This window comes from Prionailurus bengalensis, chromosome B2 (assembly GCF_016509475.1).
Source record: "Prionailurus bengalensis isolate Pbe53 chromosome B2, Fcat_Pben_1.1_paternal_pri, whole genome shotgun sequence".
In the NCBI taxonomy this organism is placed as follows: Eukaryota; Metazoa; Chordata; class Mammalia; order Carnivora; family Felidae; genus Prionailurus; species Prionailurus bengalensis.
In genome coordinates, this window is record NC_057349.1 from 81,017,263 (window position 1) to 81,033,791 (window position 16,529).

At 35.3% G+C, this 16,529-nt stretch overlaps 1 protein-coding gene across 9 annotated transcripts in view; it reads right to left on the bottom strand.

The window, feature by feature from the left end:
- Positions 1-6,039: 6,039 nt before the first annotated feature.
- The window catches only part of MAP3K7 (mitogen-activated protein kinase kinase kinase 7), an 85,910-nt gene continuing 75,420 nt past the window's right edge, over positions 6,040-16,529 (bottom strand). For 2 of the 9 annotated variants that reach the window (XR_006298998.1, XR_006298995.1), the window contains 4 exons: positions 16,116-16,231; positions 13,021-13,791; positions 12,156-12,211; positions 10,733-10,989 (listed from right to left, as the gene is read on the bottom strand). Coding sequence is in view for 2 of the 9 variants with exons in the window: in XM_043591950.1 (XP_043447885.1) it covers positions 13,611-13,791; positions 16,116-16,231 (297 nt within the window). In the remaining 7 variants the exon portion in view is untranslated. Of the gene's footprint in view, positions 6,261-10,732; positions 13,792-16,115; positions 16,232-16,529 lie in introns of those variants that run through there. The other 7 variants (XR_006298997.1, XR_006298994.1, XM_043591950.1 and 4 more) reach the window with 5 other exon arrangements.

A 16,529-nucleotide genomic window follows, 5' to 3' on the forward strand; every position in this document is an offset into this window, starting at 1 on the left:
ACTTTTCATAGAAGCTACTAGACTACATGTCCAAGATCTCTACACTAAAAACTATAAAAACACTGCCTAGATAAATTAGAAAAGGTCTAAATAAACAGAGAAAATCACCGTGTTCACAGATTGGAAAATTCAATATTGTTAGTATGTCAACTCTCCCAAACTTGGTCTATATATTCAAGGCAATCCCAATCAAAAGTCCAATAAGCTAAATTTTTTGGTAGTAACTAGTAAGTTGATACTAAAATTTATATTAAAATTGTTAAAGCTTTAATTGTAATAAAGAACTAACCTTGATGATTTTAGGACTTGTTCTAAGGCTACAATTTGATATAAATCAATGGAAAGGAATAGGAAAACCACGAACAGATTTGCTTATATATGGTCAGTTGATTTCAACAAAGGTGCTTACTTAAGGTGATTCAATGGGGGAAGAAAAATCTTTTCAAAGAATAGGGCTAGAATACAACTGGATAGCTGTATAGAAAAATATGAACATGGATCCTTATTACACAATAGTCAAAATGGATCATAGACCTAATGTAAAAGCTAAAACTGGGAAACGTCTAAAGCAACACAGGAAGAAAAATCTTTTATTTAAAGTACTTTATTTTACTTTATTTAAGTAGGTTTCATGCCTAGCACGGAGCCCAGTGTGGGGCTTGAACTAATGACCCTGAGATCAAAACCTGAATTGAGATCAAGAGTCAGACGCTTAACTGACTGCGCCACCCAGGCACCCCCTTTTAGATTTTTCAGAACACAGAGAATAAAACATAAAATAAGAAAATTAATAAATAGACTTCATCAAAATTAAGACACCGAACAGCCAAAACAATCTTCAAAAAGAAGAACAAAGCTGGAGGTATCACAATCCCAGATTCCAAGATATACTACAAAGGTGTAGTGATCAAAACAGGACAGTGCTGGCATAAAAAGAGACACACACATCAATGGAACAAAACAGAAAGCCCAGAAATAAACCCATGCTTTTATGGTCCATTAATTTGCGACAAGAAAGACAAGATTTACAATTGGAGAAATGTAAAAAAGTCTCTTCAACAAATGGTGCCAGGGAAACTGGACAGCTACATGCAAAAAAAAAAAAAAAAAAAAAAAAAAAGAAGCTGAACCACTTTGTTACACCATATGTAAAAATAAACTCAAAATGGATTAAAGACCTAAATGTGAGACCTGAAACTATAAAATTCCTAAAAGAAAATAGGTAGTAATTTCTTTTTTTTTTTTTTTTTTTTCCAACGTTTATTTTTTTGGGACAGAGAGAGACAGAGCGTGAACGGGGGAGGGGCAGAGAGAGAGGGAGACACAGAATCGGAAACAGGCTCCAGGCTCTGAGCCATCAGCCCAGAGCCTGACTCGGGGCTCGAACATCCAGACCGCGAGATCGTGACCTGGCTGAAGTCGGACGCTTAACCGACTGCGCCACCCAGGCGCCCCAGGTAGTAATTTCTTTGACATCAGCTTTAGAAACATGTTTCTACATAGGTCTCCTTTGGCAAGGGAAACAAAAGCAAAATTAAACTGCTAGGACTACACCAAAATAAAAAGCTTCTGCAAGTGAAAGAAACTATCAAAAAAATAAAACAGCAACCTATTGAATGGGAGATATCTGCAAATGATATATCCAATAAGGGATTAGTATCCAACATATATAAAGAACTTAACACCAAAAAAACCCCCAAATAAGTAAATTAAAAATGGGCAGAGACCTGAACAGATATTTTTCCAAAGAAGACATACAGATAGCCAACAAACACATGAAAAGATGCTCAACATGACTAATGATCAGGTAAATGTAAATTAAAACTACAGTGAGATATCACTTTACGTCTGTCAGAATGGTTAAAATAAAAAACACAAGAAATAACAAGTGTTGGCAAGGATGCAAACTGATACAGCTACTGTGGGAACAGTATGGAGGTTTCTCATAAAATGAAAAAATAGAATCATCCTTTGATTCAGTGATTCTGCTACTGGGTACTTACCAAAGAAAATGAAAACATTAATACAAAGAGATATGTGCACACATGTTTATTGCAGCATTATTTATAATAGCCAAGATATGGGAGCAAACTATGTGTCCAATGATAGGTGAATGGATAAAGATTTGGTGTATGTATGTGTATAAATACACATGTATACATATACATAGACACACACACACACGCACACACACACACGTGCACACACACACATACACACAGAATTATTACCTAGCCATAAAAAAGAATGAAGTCTTGCCATTTGCAACAACATGGATGGACCTAGAGTATATAATGCTAAGTGAAATAAGTCACAGAAAGACAAATACCGTATGATTTTACTCATATGTGGAATTTAAGAAACAAAACAAATTAACAACAACAAAAAAAGAGACAAATAAACAGTCTCTTTAAGTACAGAGGATAAACTGGTGGTTGCCAGAGGGGAGATGGGTGAGAGGATGAGTGAAATAGATAAAAGGGATTAGGAGTACACTTATCTTGATGAACACTGAGAAATGTACAGAATTATTGTTTATATTGTACACCTGAAACTAATATATAACACTATTATATAATAAAAACTAAAAGCTTTTTCTCTTTGACAAATACTAAGAAAATGAAAAAGGCAAACCATGGACTGGGAGAAAATATTCACTGCACAAATATCAGACAAAAAACTGTAACAAGAGTATATAGAAGTCTTACAACTCAATATTAAGAAGAGAACAACCCAATTAAAAAACTGACAAAGGATTTTAACAGGCATTATGCAAAATAAACTATATGAAAGCTCAACAGGCACATGCCAAGATTAGTCATCAGGGAAATATTCAAATTAAAACTGCAGTAGGAGGGGCACCTGGGTAGCTCAGTCGGTTGAACGTCCGACTTCGGCTCAGGTCATGACCTCCCGATTCGTGGGTTTGTGCCCCACGTTGGGCTCTTGGCTGACAGCTCAAAGCCTGGAGCCTGCTTGGGATTCTGTGTCTCCCTCTCTCTCGGCCCCTCCCCCACTCATGCTCTGTCTCTCCCTGTCTCTCAAAAGTGAATAAAGATTAAAAAAAAAAAAACAAACTGCAGTAGGATACCACTAGACACTTATTAGAATGGCTAAAATTAAAAAAGACTGATCATAGCAAATGTTGACAAGGATGTGGAGTAACTGGAACTCTAATACTGCTCTACTACTGCTGGTGGAAACATGGAATTGTACAGCTACTTTGGAGGTCTGCAGTTTCTTAACATGTTAAAACATATACCTACCATAAAACTCAGCTGTTACATTTCTAAGTATTTACTCCAAAGAAATCTACGTGAAGACTTGTACACAAATGTTCATAGATGCTTTCTTTAAGAGCCAAAAAGTGGAAACCAAAAATTATCCATCAGTAGTTGAGTGCATCAACAAAATTTGCTGCATCTGTACAATGGAACCCTGCTGAAAATAATAAAGGGACAAACCATTCATATATGCAGCAACTTAGGTGAATATCAAAATCATTATGCTGAGTGAAAAGCCAGCCAAAATAGACTGTATTCTATAGGATTAAATTCTAGAAAATGCCAAATAATTAGTTATAGCAAGCTGATTAATGGTTGTCTGGGAAAGCGGGTAGAGGAAGGATAGATTATCTAGGGGTACAAGGAAATTTCTGGAATTGTGGAGACTCTCAGTACCCTATGGTGATTTCACAGATGCATTTATTGCAAAAGTTATCAAACTGTACACTTAAGTATGTTCAATCTGTATAAAGATTATATCTTAACTATTGAGGACTTATTTCCTAAGAACTTTAAAATCACTTTGTCCAGTTCAAACCAAACATACTCTCAACTCCACTGGATTTTTGACTAAAACTACATTAAACAAATAATCTGTAAGTACATACAGCTATGTAAGAATTTAATTTATTTTTTATTTTAGAGAGAGAGCGCACTTAGGGCTGAAGAATCTCAAACAGCCTCCATGCTCAGCACAGAGCCTGACTTGAGGCTTGATCCCACATTCTGGGATCATGACCTGAGTTGAAATCAAGAGTTGAATGCTCAACTGACTGAACCACCCAGGTGCCCTTATGATATTGTTTTCTCATTTAGGAAAATGTTAACGTCTTATTTATATTATTAAGGCTATAGTGTTCATCGGCCCTATTTCCTTTAAATGTTTTCTTTGGTATTTTGTAGTATTATTGACATTGTCAGTAGGGCAAAAGAAAATCTCATTTCTACTTCTGGTTATTATAGACAAACTACTAATTTTGATACATATCAGATACAATCTATCAAATTAGTTTTGTGGGTTTTCTATATAGTTTTACATTCTGCAAATAAAGATAATCTTTCTTATTTTCTAGTTATTATACTAATTATTCTATTTTGGGGTCTTTCATGAGCTAAAACTTAAAAAAAATGTTGAATAATGACAGGGCATCTTTGCTTTCAGATTATAATGTTTCAGATTCATTAAAATGACAGTAATTTAACTATTTAATATGCTGTTGGTTTAGAGGAGTGTTCTTTATCAAGTTTGGGAAATTCCATTTTAATCCTTCTTTTATTTGTAAATATTATCAAATATCCTTTAGGCATCTATTGGTAGAATTGTACAGTTCCTTTAATTTACATAATGAATTACACTGGATTTTTTTAAATGTTTCATTTTTGCTATCAGTACTACTTCATGTGCCAATCTTTTAATATTTTGAAGCACTCAATTTGGACAACTTTATATACCAGTTGTAGAACTATATTATACTGTCAACCTTAACACAGTTATTTTGCCAGCAAAAGGATTTGGGAATAGTAGAGGAATTGCAATTTGGGTCATGTAAGTGATGGCAAACCATAAATAAGTCAGATTAAAGGAAAATGATACTTCATAGAGAAAAGAAGGAAGTTGGGAGGGGTTGTTTTGAACCAGTCTATTGGAGGAAAGTGAGAGTTCAGGGACGTGAGGGTTTCTCATTGGCTGAGTTGTGGTATTTTCTTATTGGCTGGGGTAGTTGCTGGCATGGAGAAATTCATTCTTCCTCCTACTGGAGTAGTCAAGTAGGCCTCTTCCTATTGGGAATGCAAGGTATGTCTCTCCCTGTTGGGGTGTGCAATTGATGGTGAGTGGTAGGGAATAAGAACACCCCCTTCTGGCTTCCCAACTTTTAAAGATTTTAAGTGATATCTACACCCTATGTGGGTCTTGAACTCACAACCCGAGATCAAAAGTCACATGCTCCACTGACTCAGCCAGCCAGGCACCCCTCCCAATTCCATTTTAAATGAGATCTCCTTTATTCAGTTTCACGATACTTTTAAACAGACATATAGTATTACATGGTAATATAATACTATGCCTTCTGTGTGCATCACTCTCCCCACTCCCACCCCATCTTCGTATGTTTACCAACTCAGGAACTCTATGAACCCTGTTCTTTTGGAGTTTTTATGGGGGGCTCCATTACACAGGCATGACCAATTATATCATTGGCCTTTGGTGACTGAATTCCATACCTCCCGCCCTTTTTCCCCTCCCTGAAGGTGGGTGTTGGGTGGGGCTAAGTTTTCTCACCTTCTAACTGGGTAGTTGGCTTCTGGGGCAACTAGCTCCCATTCTCACCTAGGGGCTTTCCCAAAAATTGCCTCATTACCATAACAAGACATCTTTATGGTTCTCACCACTTAAGGAATTTCAAAGGTTTTAGGTGCTGTGTACCAGGAACAGGGAAGAAGACCAAATATAGAATTTATTATAAATCACAATGTCACACTCCGCCTCTCAGCTTTCACAACACTAGATGGGTTAGAATCTAGAAAGCTGACGATGGCAATACCCCTTCTATCCACTCTATGGTATAGGTAATTCTCAAATCTGTTGGTGTAACAGAATCACTTCAGGAACTGGATAAAAGTTTATATCCCTGAATGATAACCTGTCATTGTGAAGCAGAATTTCGAAGGTTGGGGCCCCTAGAATGTGCATTGATAAAATAATGATAATAATAATAATAATAATAATAATAATAACAACAACAATAAACTTAAAGCCATTAAAGTTCTGATTTATTTATTTTTTTACTCCTCTTGTTGACACTATGCTTCATCTTCACCAAATCCATGGGACAACCTTTGGAATCACTCCCTTTGGGTCCACCCCTACCTGCAGGGATCCAGGTTGGGGCCAGTAGTGGGAAGGGAAGTTCCTGCCCCTGTAGGATTCATGCAAGGGCTCCAATGGTTGTGCCCATGGCAAAGGGCCCTGAGTTCCTGCCAAAGAAACATGGTTTGTGTAAGGCTTTGTCCTCCTGGTTTTAATTTTTACTATGCAGAAAACAATAAAAAGGTAAAGAACTCTTAAAAGGAAAAAAATTACCACAATGTCAATACCTGAAGACAACCACCATGTCACTTTAGTATTTTCTCTCATAGTCTTTGTTGGAATTGTTCCATTCAATGGCATTATGATTTCATTTCCATTAAAGACCAGACTTTTATAAATATGCTTAGGAACCTAGTTTTCCTCCCCTTTATTAGGTCTATAAGAAAATGTATTCCAAGTTCTAAACTATTAAAATGAGATTTTTGTGAGCCTTGAAGCTAAGAAGACCTGGGTTTGAACTGCAGCCCATCATTTACTAGCTGGGCAAGTTTTAAACATCTCTGTTCATCACTTTATTTCTAAAGCAAGAGTAACATTTACAAAATGCCTAAAACATAGTATACACTTAGTAAGTGTTAGTTACTTTCTTTATGATACCTCCAAGTTTAAAAATTTTTTCCTCATAATATGGCTAATTTTGTTTTCTCATAATTTGTTCTACCAAAGTTTCTATTACTTCTTTCATTCGAGATATAAAGTTTCTTTTCTAAGGTGGATTGTCATTACTGAATATCTAAATTACTTCAAGTCTGATTTCCAACCAGTGTTCTAACTAAAGTGCTCTAACTTCACATTTTGAAGTTTTATTTTTCTTTAAACATATTATTTTTTTAATTTTTATTTTTGAGAGAGAGAGCGAGCGGGGGGGCGGGGAGAGAGAGAGAGAGAGAGAGAGAGAATATAAAACAGGGTCCAGGATCCAAGCTGTCAGCACAGAGCCTGACACAGGGGTTGAACACACAAACTGCGAGATCATGACCTGAGCTGAAGTTGGTGCTTAACCGACTAAGCCCCCCAGGCGCCTCTGAAGTTTTATTTTTCTAAGCTGTATCAACTGTAAATATAGGGAAATCTTTAAGTATTATACACCATATTGATTGGGTTTTGACATTAATGTCCATTCTTGTGAGGGGCCAGCTTTTCCTATTTCCATTTTTATTGTGGAGAACAGGGGCAGAGAAAATGGGGGAGGCAGTGGTCTATTTTCCTTTCCAAGAGTGTGAAGAAAGCTACTCATTGTCCTCTAAATCTTTTTGATCCTTCGTTTGTAACTGAATTCCCCCCTTCCAGTTAGGCACACAGCTGCCCATTCATACAGACATTTCAGGCCTCAAAGAGGGTAGGGTTAAGGTGTGTGATTAAATTCTGGCAAATGGATGTGACCATAAGTGACCTGAACCTTTGCTGCTCTTGCCCTTTCCCTCTCCTCTTTGGCCAGGATGCAGATGAGCAAAACTATCATAGAAGCCATTATTTTGGGCAGCATCCAAATTTATGTCATTATGAATCATAGGCTACATGCAGCAGCACCAAGACTGGGGAATTTTCTGATATTGCTGAAAAAAAAAAAAGTGAAAAGGGAAGAAATATTCAGCTTAGGTCTAGGAACTTGGTACCACTTCCTCAAGTCTCCTATACATAAAATGTGGAATCATGAATGGGAGGACAGAATTAATGTGGTCAGACATGAGTTTTAGTATGAATTTTGAAGTTAAGACTATTGTCCAACAATGTACTAGTATATATTAGCCCTACTGTATGGAAATAGATTGTTTGTGAGCATATAAATTATAAACTGCATATGTGCCTTACAGAATAAAGATATGTTTCCAATCCTTAAATGATATCTGTTAAAAGGTTCTCATGGTATATGCAAAAGAAACAAGTGGTACTGATTTTTGCAAGTAATATGCTCATGACATATGGATATTTAGGTAAGTATCTTTGCAGGAAATGGATTAAAAGTCAAAAAGGTGTATGAGGGAATATCAGCATTTTTTCTTCAACCACAAAAAATTACACCCGTTTTTAGGTTTCTTCATTCTCTAATTTGAATTTGGTAAAGTTATCAATGATTAATGTAGTCATTCCTTTAATAACTGAAGAAGAGATTCCACAAAGAGAAACAGTAAGTCTGAGAAGCAACTGCATTTTGCAGATGACTTTTGCTTTTCAGAAGATTTCTGGTGTACTCAAAGCAATTATCGTGATGCTATGTGGCATCTATAAGATATCATGACCATTAAATTACAGGATAAAAAATGCATTTCATTACTTGGAAATGATTTCACTGAAAAAACTGACATCAAGGGCAGGTCATTTCAACAAACTCAGTTTTGGTGGGACCTCATGGCAGGGATGAGAAGCTCTGAGAGCAGTTACTCATTACTGATGGAAAAGGAACACAGGTCCCGGCAGTAAGCAGTACATGATCTACCAATGTCATCTTAGTTATTCCCATGGGCACCACAATAGTACACAGGACCACAGAGAGCATCAGTATGAGAGATCCCTATCAAATACTTTTTACCAAAGACTGTTTTGTTCAGTTAGAATACTGTCTCCCAGGTTTTTGAACAAGCAAAAAAGCAGCTGCAATCTAAATAAAAATGAAAAGCAGGATTTTTTTGAAAGTGACACTGACCAACGACTATTTCCTGAAAACTACCATGAACCTACTAATGTGCTACTGTCCATGTCCATGTTGCATTTCTAACACCCAAATACAGAGATAAACGGGCTTACTTTACCAAACAATGCAAGGGATTTTGTAAGCAAAGTGTTAAGGTTCCCTAAAAACAAAAATAAAGCAATCTTAAATGTTTCAGAACCTGACAACAATGCACAATCAAGCTGGCCACAATGGACACATCTACAGCCTCTTAAAACCTATGTTTTCTCTTGAAGACTGATACTGAAAGGTTTTCAAGTATCACTATAAGTGGTTTAATTAAAATTTCCTGTCAAAGGAATTAAAACAACTGTTCAAGAGGAGGAAAAAAAGCTTAAAAAGAATACATATTGAATGATTTCATTAATGTAACTAGAAAATGCAAACAAATTTATACTGTTAGAAAGCACATCAGGGTCTGGGGCTTAGGGCATAGAGTGGAGGGAGGCAAGGACTACAAAGGGGCATGGGAGACCCTGGGGAGGCGGGAAGGAAATGTTCAGTATCTTGCTTGTTGGATGGACTCCCAAGTGTATACACATGTCAAAACTCAGTAAACTGCACTCATTAAGTGGATGCAGTTTAGTGTGTAAATATTATATCCCAATTAAAAGACAAAGAACAAAGAGGTAAAAACAAAAATACAAAACAAACCAAAAATGGAAAAGCCTGAATTAAGCCTTTCCTAAGAGCAGAGAACAAATCTTTCTAGACCAAACCTCACAATATCATTAGTTGTACTTCCACTTTTAGCAGGTCTTTCAGCTGAGGGGAGTGAAAGAGTGACGACACCCCACCACATTGAATAAATAATGTGGAAACTGAAGCACTCAGCAAGTTTTAAGTTACGGCAAAGTGGTATAGAGCACAGACTTGGGTTTAAAAGTGCTGGCTAGAGGACCTGGGTGGCTCAGTCTGTTAAGCGTCTGACTGTTGGTTTCGGCTCAGGTTATGATCTCATGGTTTGTGGGATGGAGCCCTGTGTCGGGCTCTGCACTGACAGTATAGAGCCTGCTTGGGATTTTCCTTCCCCCTCTCTCTCTGCCTCTCCCCTGCTTGTGCTCCGTCTCTCAAAATAAATCAATAAACTTAAAAAAAAATAAAGTGTTGGTTTTGTTGTGATCTATAGAGTGGTCACAAAGCCTCTGTGCCTGCAAGTTACCTCAAATTCCCCCTTCCCCCACTGACCATTTGCTACTCAGTTTACAAATTTTCCCATGCTCTTCTTCACATCATGGGCTTATAGTGGCTACAGAGTCCCCTTGCATGAGATTCTGCCTAAAACAGCTGACGGGGGAAAAGCAGACTCAGGCACAAGTCTTAGCATTTAGGAGCCCTTTTTCCATCTGTGAAATGGGAGTACAATCGAACTACCATGTGACTAAAGAGAACATGTAACTTGGCATTAGCCATATGGGCTTCACTTATAATACATGCTCAATAAATATCTGTTAAAGAAATAAGTGAATCAATGAGCTGATTTACTAAAATGAAGATCGAGTTTATAAGAATGTGTGTATGTGCACACAGGTGCTGGTTGGGGGGTTAGTAGCTAGATAATGGAATGAAATGCTTAATGTAACTTAGATATACTACAGGAAACCAGTTTCCTAATGAGAAGAATCACTCAGTAATGTATATGCCATTTATACCTCATATAAATCATGATTTAATGAATTGTGAAGAGCACCCATTTAACAAAAACTTTGAATGGTTAGATAGATTATGTTAAATGGCCAATCATCTAGCTTCTCAAAAATCATGATTATGTTACAACAGTGTTGAGTACTGTAAGAATACTCACTACTCAGTTTTTATTTGACTTTGTGTGAGGTAAACATATTGCAGAGCAGAACACCTCACAGCTTATTTGCTGATATAAATCATTAACCATTTTTTGTAAACAAGTTTAGAATAACAATCTGAATTTTATTACAAACAAAAATAATCTAGAAAGCTTCCTTCAATTATACAGTATGCACAAGGATTTCTGCATTACATGGTTTTACATAAAATGTTTTGAATGATACAAGTGGGACTTCCTACCATTTGAAGAGGAGTTGACTGCTGAAAACCATACACTTAACAGAAAGAAAAAAGTTTCACAGGCAAAACCTATCATCTCTGGCTACAGGCAGGAGCGGAAACTAGGAACATAAAAGAAGCTTGGAGAAAAAAAAGACAATAAATACTCCAAAATGCTTTAGCAAAAAGAGTCAAACATTTGTAAACAACTTTTAAACAAATCTCTTTACTATGTGGTGCTGCTATAAAGTCAAGTCTTAACTGATTTTCATTTGACTCAGAAAAGTTACTTTTACTGCTGAGTATTTCTCTCTAGACTTTGTTTTCTTTCCCTGGAGAATAAAATATAATTAGGTATTGTTCGAGATTCTGAATTTCTTAGAGGGGGGCCTTTGAGCCACTTGCTTGTCTTTTTGCTATTTCCACCCAAAAATGAGGGTTAGAGTGAAAGGTAAAACCAGAATCAATAAAAATTTTGGCTCCTTATTAGTCTCTGTTTGGGGGTTTAATGGGTGAGGATGCTGATAAAACTAGCTGTGGATTTTAATTATCCCTGCTGCACTTTTATCCCATCAGGGATAATCAGGACTTAAAAAGTATGAGCTTTGCAACACAACTACTTACAAACCATGTAGGCTGAGCTGCACTCAGTGTCTAGGACAATTACTGTTTGAGAACCCCCAGGAACTTACTGTAAACAAACAAGCAAGTGTTCAAGAGCCTGTTTTTGTACTTGGTACCATGACGTAACACTACTATTTTCTTTCGTTTTCCTACTTGAGACTTTTATGAAGTGATTACATGTAACAATAATAAATTTTCCCTTTATGTATATATGATATATAGTAAAAACACATTAATGACTAAAATAAAATCTGAAGTCAAGCATTAGCATCCACACTTGAATGTCTTGTGCTCTGAGATAATCAGAAAAGTCTCTAAACACTGACTAGGTCCCTCTTGGTGAAGTGACACATGTATGTAACAAGCAGCAATGCTAGGAGTTATACTCTTCCTTAGTCTACAGGTATTTTCTGTGCCAATTTTATTTTACTATTAATGTGTTGAGACCAGTATCACTTTCAGCTAGGTAATCAAATTATTTGGGAACGATAACCTTTCTTTCATTTAAATCAAGCAATGGTAGACATTTATTTACTGGAAACTTTCTAATAATAGATTTTGAGGAAGCTAAAAATGACACAGTTTAGTACAAACTGTCCTTTACCTTTATTGCTTGTATACACAGGAATACATTATAAAACTCAGTGGAAGGAGGAAAAAAAGTAACAGAAGAAAAAGTTACCTGCTTTAGCATTTTTTAAGAATAGTTTTGATAACTTCTTAGATCAACTTGCTTATCTGAAACAGAGCAGAACTACAATACAATCATGATATAATTCTAATAATCACAGAAATTATGCTTTCATTTTTAATTTTCTCTTCATAAAACATTAATGCTATAAAAATGAGGTTGATGACATCCTTATTTAAAAGACACCTTGTACTGGTATCAAAATGTGATTTATTTTAATACCAACTGAAAAAATAGAGCTTATATAGTCTATTATTTCAATGAAGTTTTTTTATTACTTTTATTTTCAAAGTTTACGGTAGCAAAGTTATTGTTAACAATATAAATTTTCTCTTTATAAGTGTTGAAATTCCCTTAAAAGTGTTGAAAGGCAGCAGGCATTCTAGGATGGGCTTATAAGGAAAAATTAATTATTCCAATGTTGATAAAGAGTATACTTGATGAATTTATATTTCCTTCTTTAACTTCCTTACTAAACTTCTCCTGATTTGCCAGGTTTTTTTTAATTTTTTACTCTTTTGGTATCATAAAAGAAATCTAAGCCCAAGCCTTTTAGTTGGAGCAATTATTTCCATTTTCCATCATTTCTCTTTAGTTTTTCAAATATACACTACAACAATCCAATAATCATTGCAGGAAGGAATGATCATTTAAGCTGGATCGTGTTCATTTACCTTTTAATTTCATTTAGGAGATATTAATATTAGAGTCATAAAGTCTTTACAGTCTCAACACACATACAATCACAGAATTAAAAATCTTTATATCTTATAAAAAAGGGTTCCATTTTGTTCAATGTATCATAATTTCAGTCCAATGAAATATGCTTTTATTAAATACAGCAGCCGCCACTTACCTTTAAATATTTTATGGATGGAACTAAGTTCAGTACTGATTGAAGGATGCTGGCATCAGAGCCCTCACTTTGGAACTATCTCTAAAGGTTCTGCATTTCTATAATGTACCACTGATTATTCTAGATTTTATAATACCCTGTCTTTAACTTGGTATATACCATCTTTTGGAAAAAAAAAATTATTTGTTTTTTGAGATGAGATACAAGAACAAAATCATTCTTGAGGTTCCACCTCGAAAAAAGGCGATGTTTGCACATAGCAGCTAGTTTGATACCCCGTTTTGTTAGGCTAGCCTTCACACAATGAGCATGCATATATAGCCATGGTTCACTGCATCTGTTTTGAAGTTGAGAACTGCTGCTTATTCAAGTCACAGATGCCCCCATGTTATGCAAGGAGACAGTTGAACTGCATGTCCACCATGAGAAAAAGAAAATAAACGATGAAACAAAATGCAGCAAATATAGGCAGTTGGCATTCAGAACACGCCCAAAAGCTAACACTCACGAATTGTCATTAGAAGGGCTTTTCTTTCCTTAAAAAAAAAAGTCTTTCTTTGCATATTTTAAAATTTGAAGGTCCCAGAGAATCATGAAGTGCCTTGTCGTTTTTGCTGCTGGCTTCTGATGACTTCTAGTTGTTTTTTACATTGCTGGTAGTAAGTAGAAAGGCTTTTGTTTTCATCTAAAAGCTTTTTATGTTCCTGTACCAGACGAGATGTATTTTGCTGGTCCTTTTCATCCTGGTCCAGTTCTGCAACTAGTTCTTGCCTAAAAACAAATACCACATAATAAAATATAGTAAAAGATACACGATAGAAAAAATTTATACACTAATAACCAATGAGCTCAACTAATTAGAACTTTTATTCTGGCTCTGTCATTATGCATCTCAGGGACACCATGCAAATGTAACTGTGGGCTAGAATGGAGACTAGCATCCACTCTTCTGGTTTACCCATACAAACACCATAATCCTTTTATTTTAATAAGTAACTCTACTTAATTAGTGAATACAGATAAAATGGTATAAAGTTTTAGAAAATTTTATCTGCTATCCTTTTTGTGTAGGAAGAAAAAGGCTGGGGAAGGGCTCTGACCACAGGAAAATAACATGATGTTTTTACCATTCACATTCCACTTTTACACTCATGAACTTTTATTCATGTTTTGAAGTCAGTTTTATTTAACCACAGTGCCAAGTGGGGGCTAATACAACATTTGCAAGCTAATTAAAATAGATGCTATCAACTTAAATCTGTTTCTTATTTTAAAACAGTGAGAGCAATACAAAGTATCACTTTCAAATGAGTTATTCACTTTTAAGAACATTTTCAGGAATGACCCTTAGAGACTTTCATAGCCTGATAAACTTTTTTAAGCCCCCTTTTATTTGGGAGATGTTCAATATTAGCTCCTATAGCGAAGTTACTGGATATAACTGAATAACTAACGAAAAGCCTCCAAATGGTTTTCTTGTAATACTTCTCATTTTTAAAGTATTCAAGGGGTGCCTGGGTGGCTCAACTGGTTAAGCTTCTGACTTCAGCTCAGGTCATGATCTCATGGTCCGTGGGTTTGAGACCCATGTCAAACTCTTGTCCAGCTCAGAGCCTGGAGACTGCTTTGGATTCTGTCTCTCCCTGCTTCTGCTCTCTCTCTCAAAAACGAATAAACATTAAAAAAAAAAATAAAGTATTTAAAATTGATTAAAACCATCATAGTGTTCATATTCCCTCAATCCACCATTTATTTTTTCCAGCTCAGAACTCCTCTTTCAAATGAATAAAGTATGAAAAAAGTATAGGTTAAACATGTGAAATAAGAAAGTTTTTTTTTTTTTTAAACAAAGTAGTAACAGTTCTATAGTTAGCTCCATAATTTGCAGACTCTAATATTTATTTCCTATATAGCTTTTAAGGTACTGAATTGAAATCATTTACATTGTTATAACTATAAATTGCGATGGAGCTACTTTTTGTTTGTTTTTTTGGAAGTACAAAAAGAAATTATTCCAGGAAGCAAGAAATTTTCACTTATTTAGATTAAAATTAATAGACAGAATCCTATTACCATATATACATATAGTTGCCATGAATTTTTCATATAGCACTTCATTTTAGTTACCACAGTAACTCAGCTTCAGAGGTACAAAATTTCATGAGGTACAAAATTTCATGACGTTCATGTTTAAGAAAACTGAAGTTTTGGGTTTCTTTAAGAATTTCAAATAAAGGAGTATGGGAATTGTAGTTCTTAAAAAAGCGAGGAAGGCAGCCTCCATAACTCTTAGACACATGTGAGTATAAAACTCCCAAGAAAAACACTCACAGGTATAAAATAAAGTAATTCTATTCTCCTAAACAGATACCTGGAGAGAACAGATCTACAAAATGTTTCTAAGATAAAGCACAAGTGAACATTAGTAAATCAAATTATTTCACTTATGTCCAAGGAAACAATAAATCTTTATAATTATAAATCTAAACAGCTTTTAATTTTAAAATTCTTAGAACATAAAACATGTTTATGTAGCACCAGTTTATTTTCCTTAGTTTTAATGTATGTAGTCAAAAAGGTTTAGTTTTGCAAGAAAAATAGCCAAAAGGTGCTACAAACCGAAAGGCAGAACATACGTAGAACCTCCAAATTACAAATATAGTTGAACAACATGGGTCTGAACTATATGTGTCCACTTATACGTGGATTTTTGTATAGTACTGCAAATGTATTTCCCCTTCCTTTTGATTTCCTTAAAATTTTCTTTTCTCTAGCTTACTTTATTGTAAGAATACAGTACATAATACTCATAACATATAAAATATATGTTAATTGACTGCTTATGTTATTGGTAAGGATTCTGGTCAACAATAGGCCATTAGCAGTTATGTTTTTGCAGAGTCGGAAGTTACATGCAGATTTTTGAATGAGTGGGAGTTCACAACCCCAACCCCCAAGCTATTCAAGGAAGTCAAGTGCATGCTTAATGATTAATTCTAAAAATTAATACAGTTTTCATGTCTTTAAACAATATTTCACCTTAACATATTTTAGACCCAAAATACTAATGTTTTTATTCATAACAGTCAACTTACTTTCTCTGTAATAACAATGCAATTTCTGTTTGAACTTTCATATATTCTTGTGCCATTTTACAATGCTGCTCAAACACTGCCATAGATTCTTTGGAGTTTGGGCACGGTGCTAGAGGCTGAAAATAAAGAAAGAAAGTTAAAACATAATTAAATCAAATCTCAATATCAAGCTGAGAGTTAATATGGTGACTGTGATATATTTTTATAGCACTAAAGCAATGATCTTTTAAAAATAAGTGTTAACCCATGGCCTAGAAAATTTCAGTGTCCTTTTGTCAGAGTTAACTCACAGCTTAAATTCACACCTGTGGTTTTAACACTTTCATTGTTATAGCGGATCATGACTAAAGTGATCACTGGCCTCTGGTTTTACATTTCAGGTTGCCAAACCATATTATACCAAGAGGGTTTATG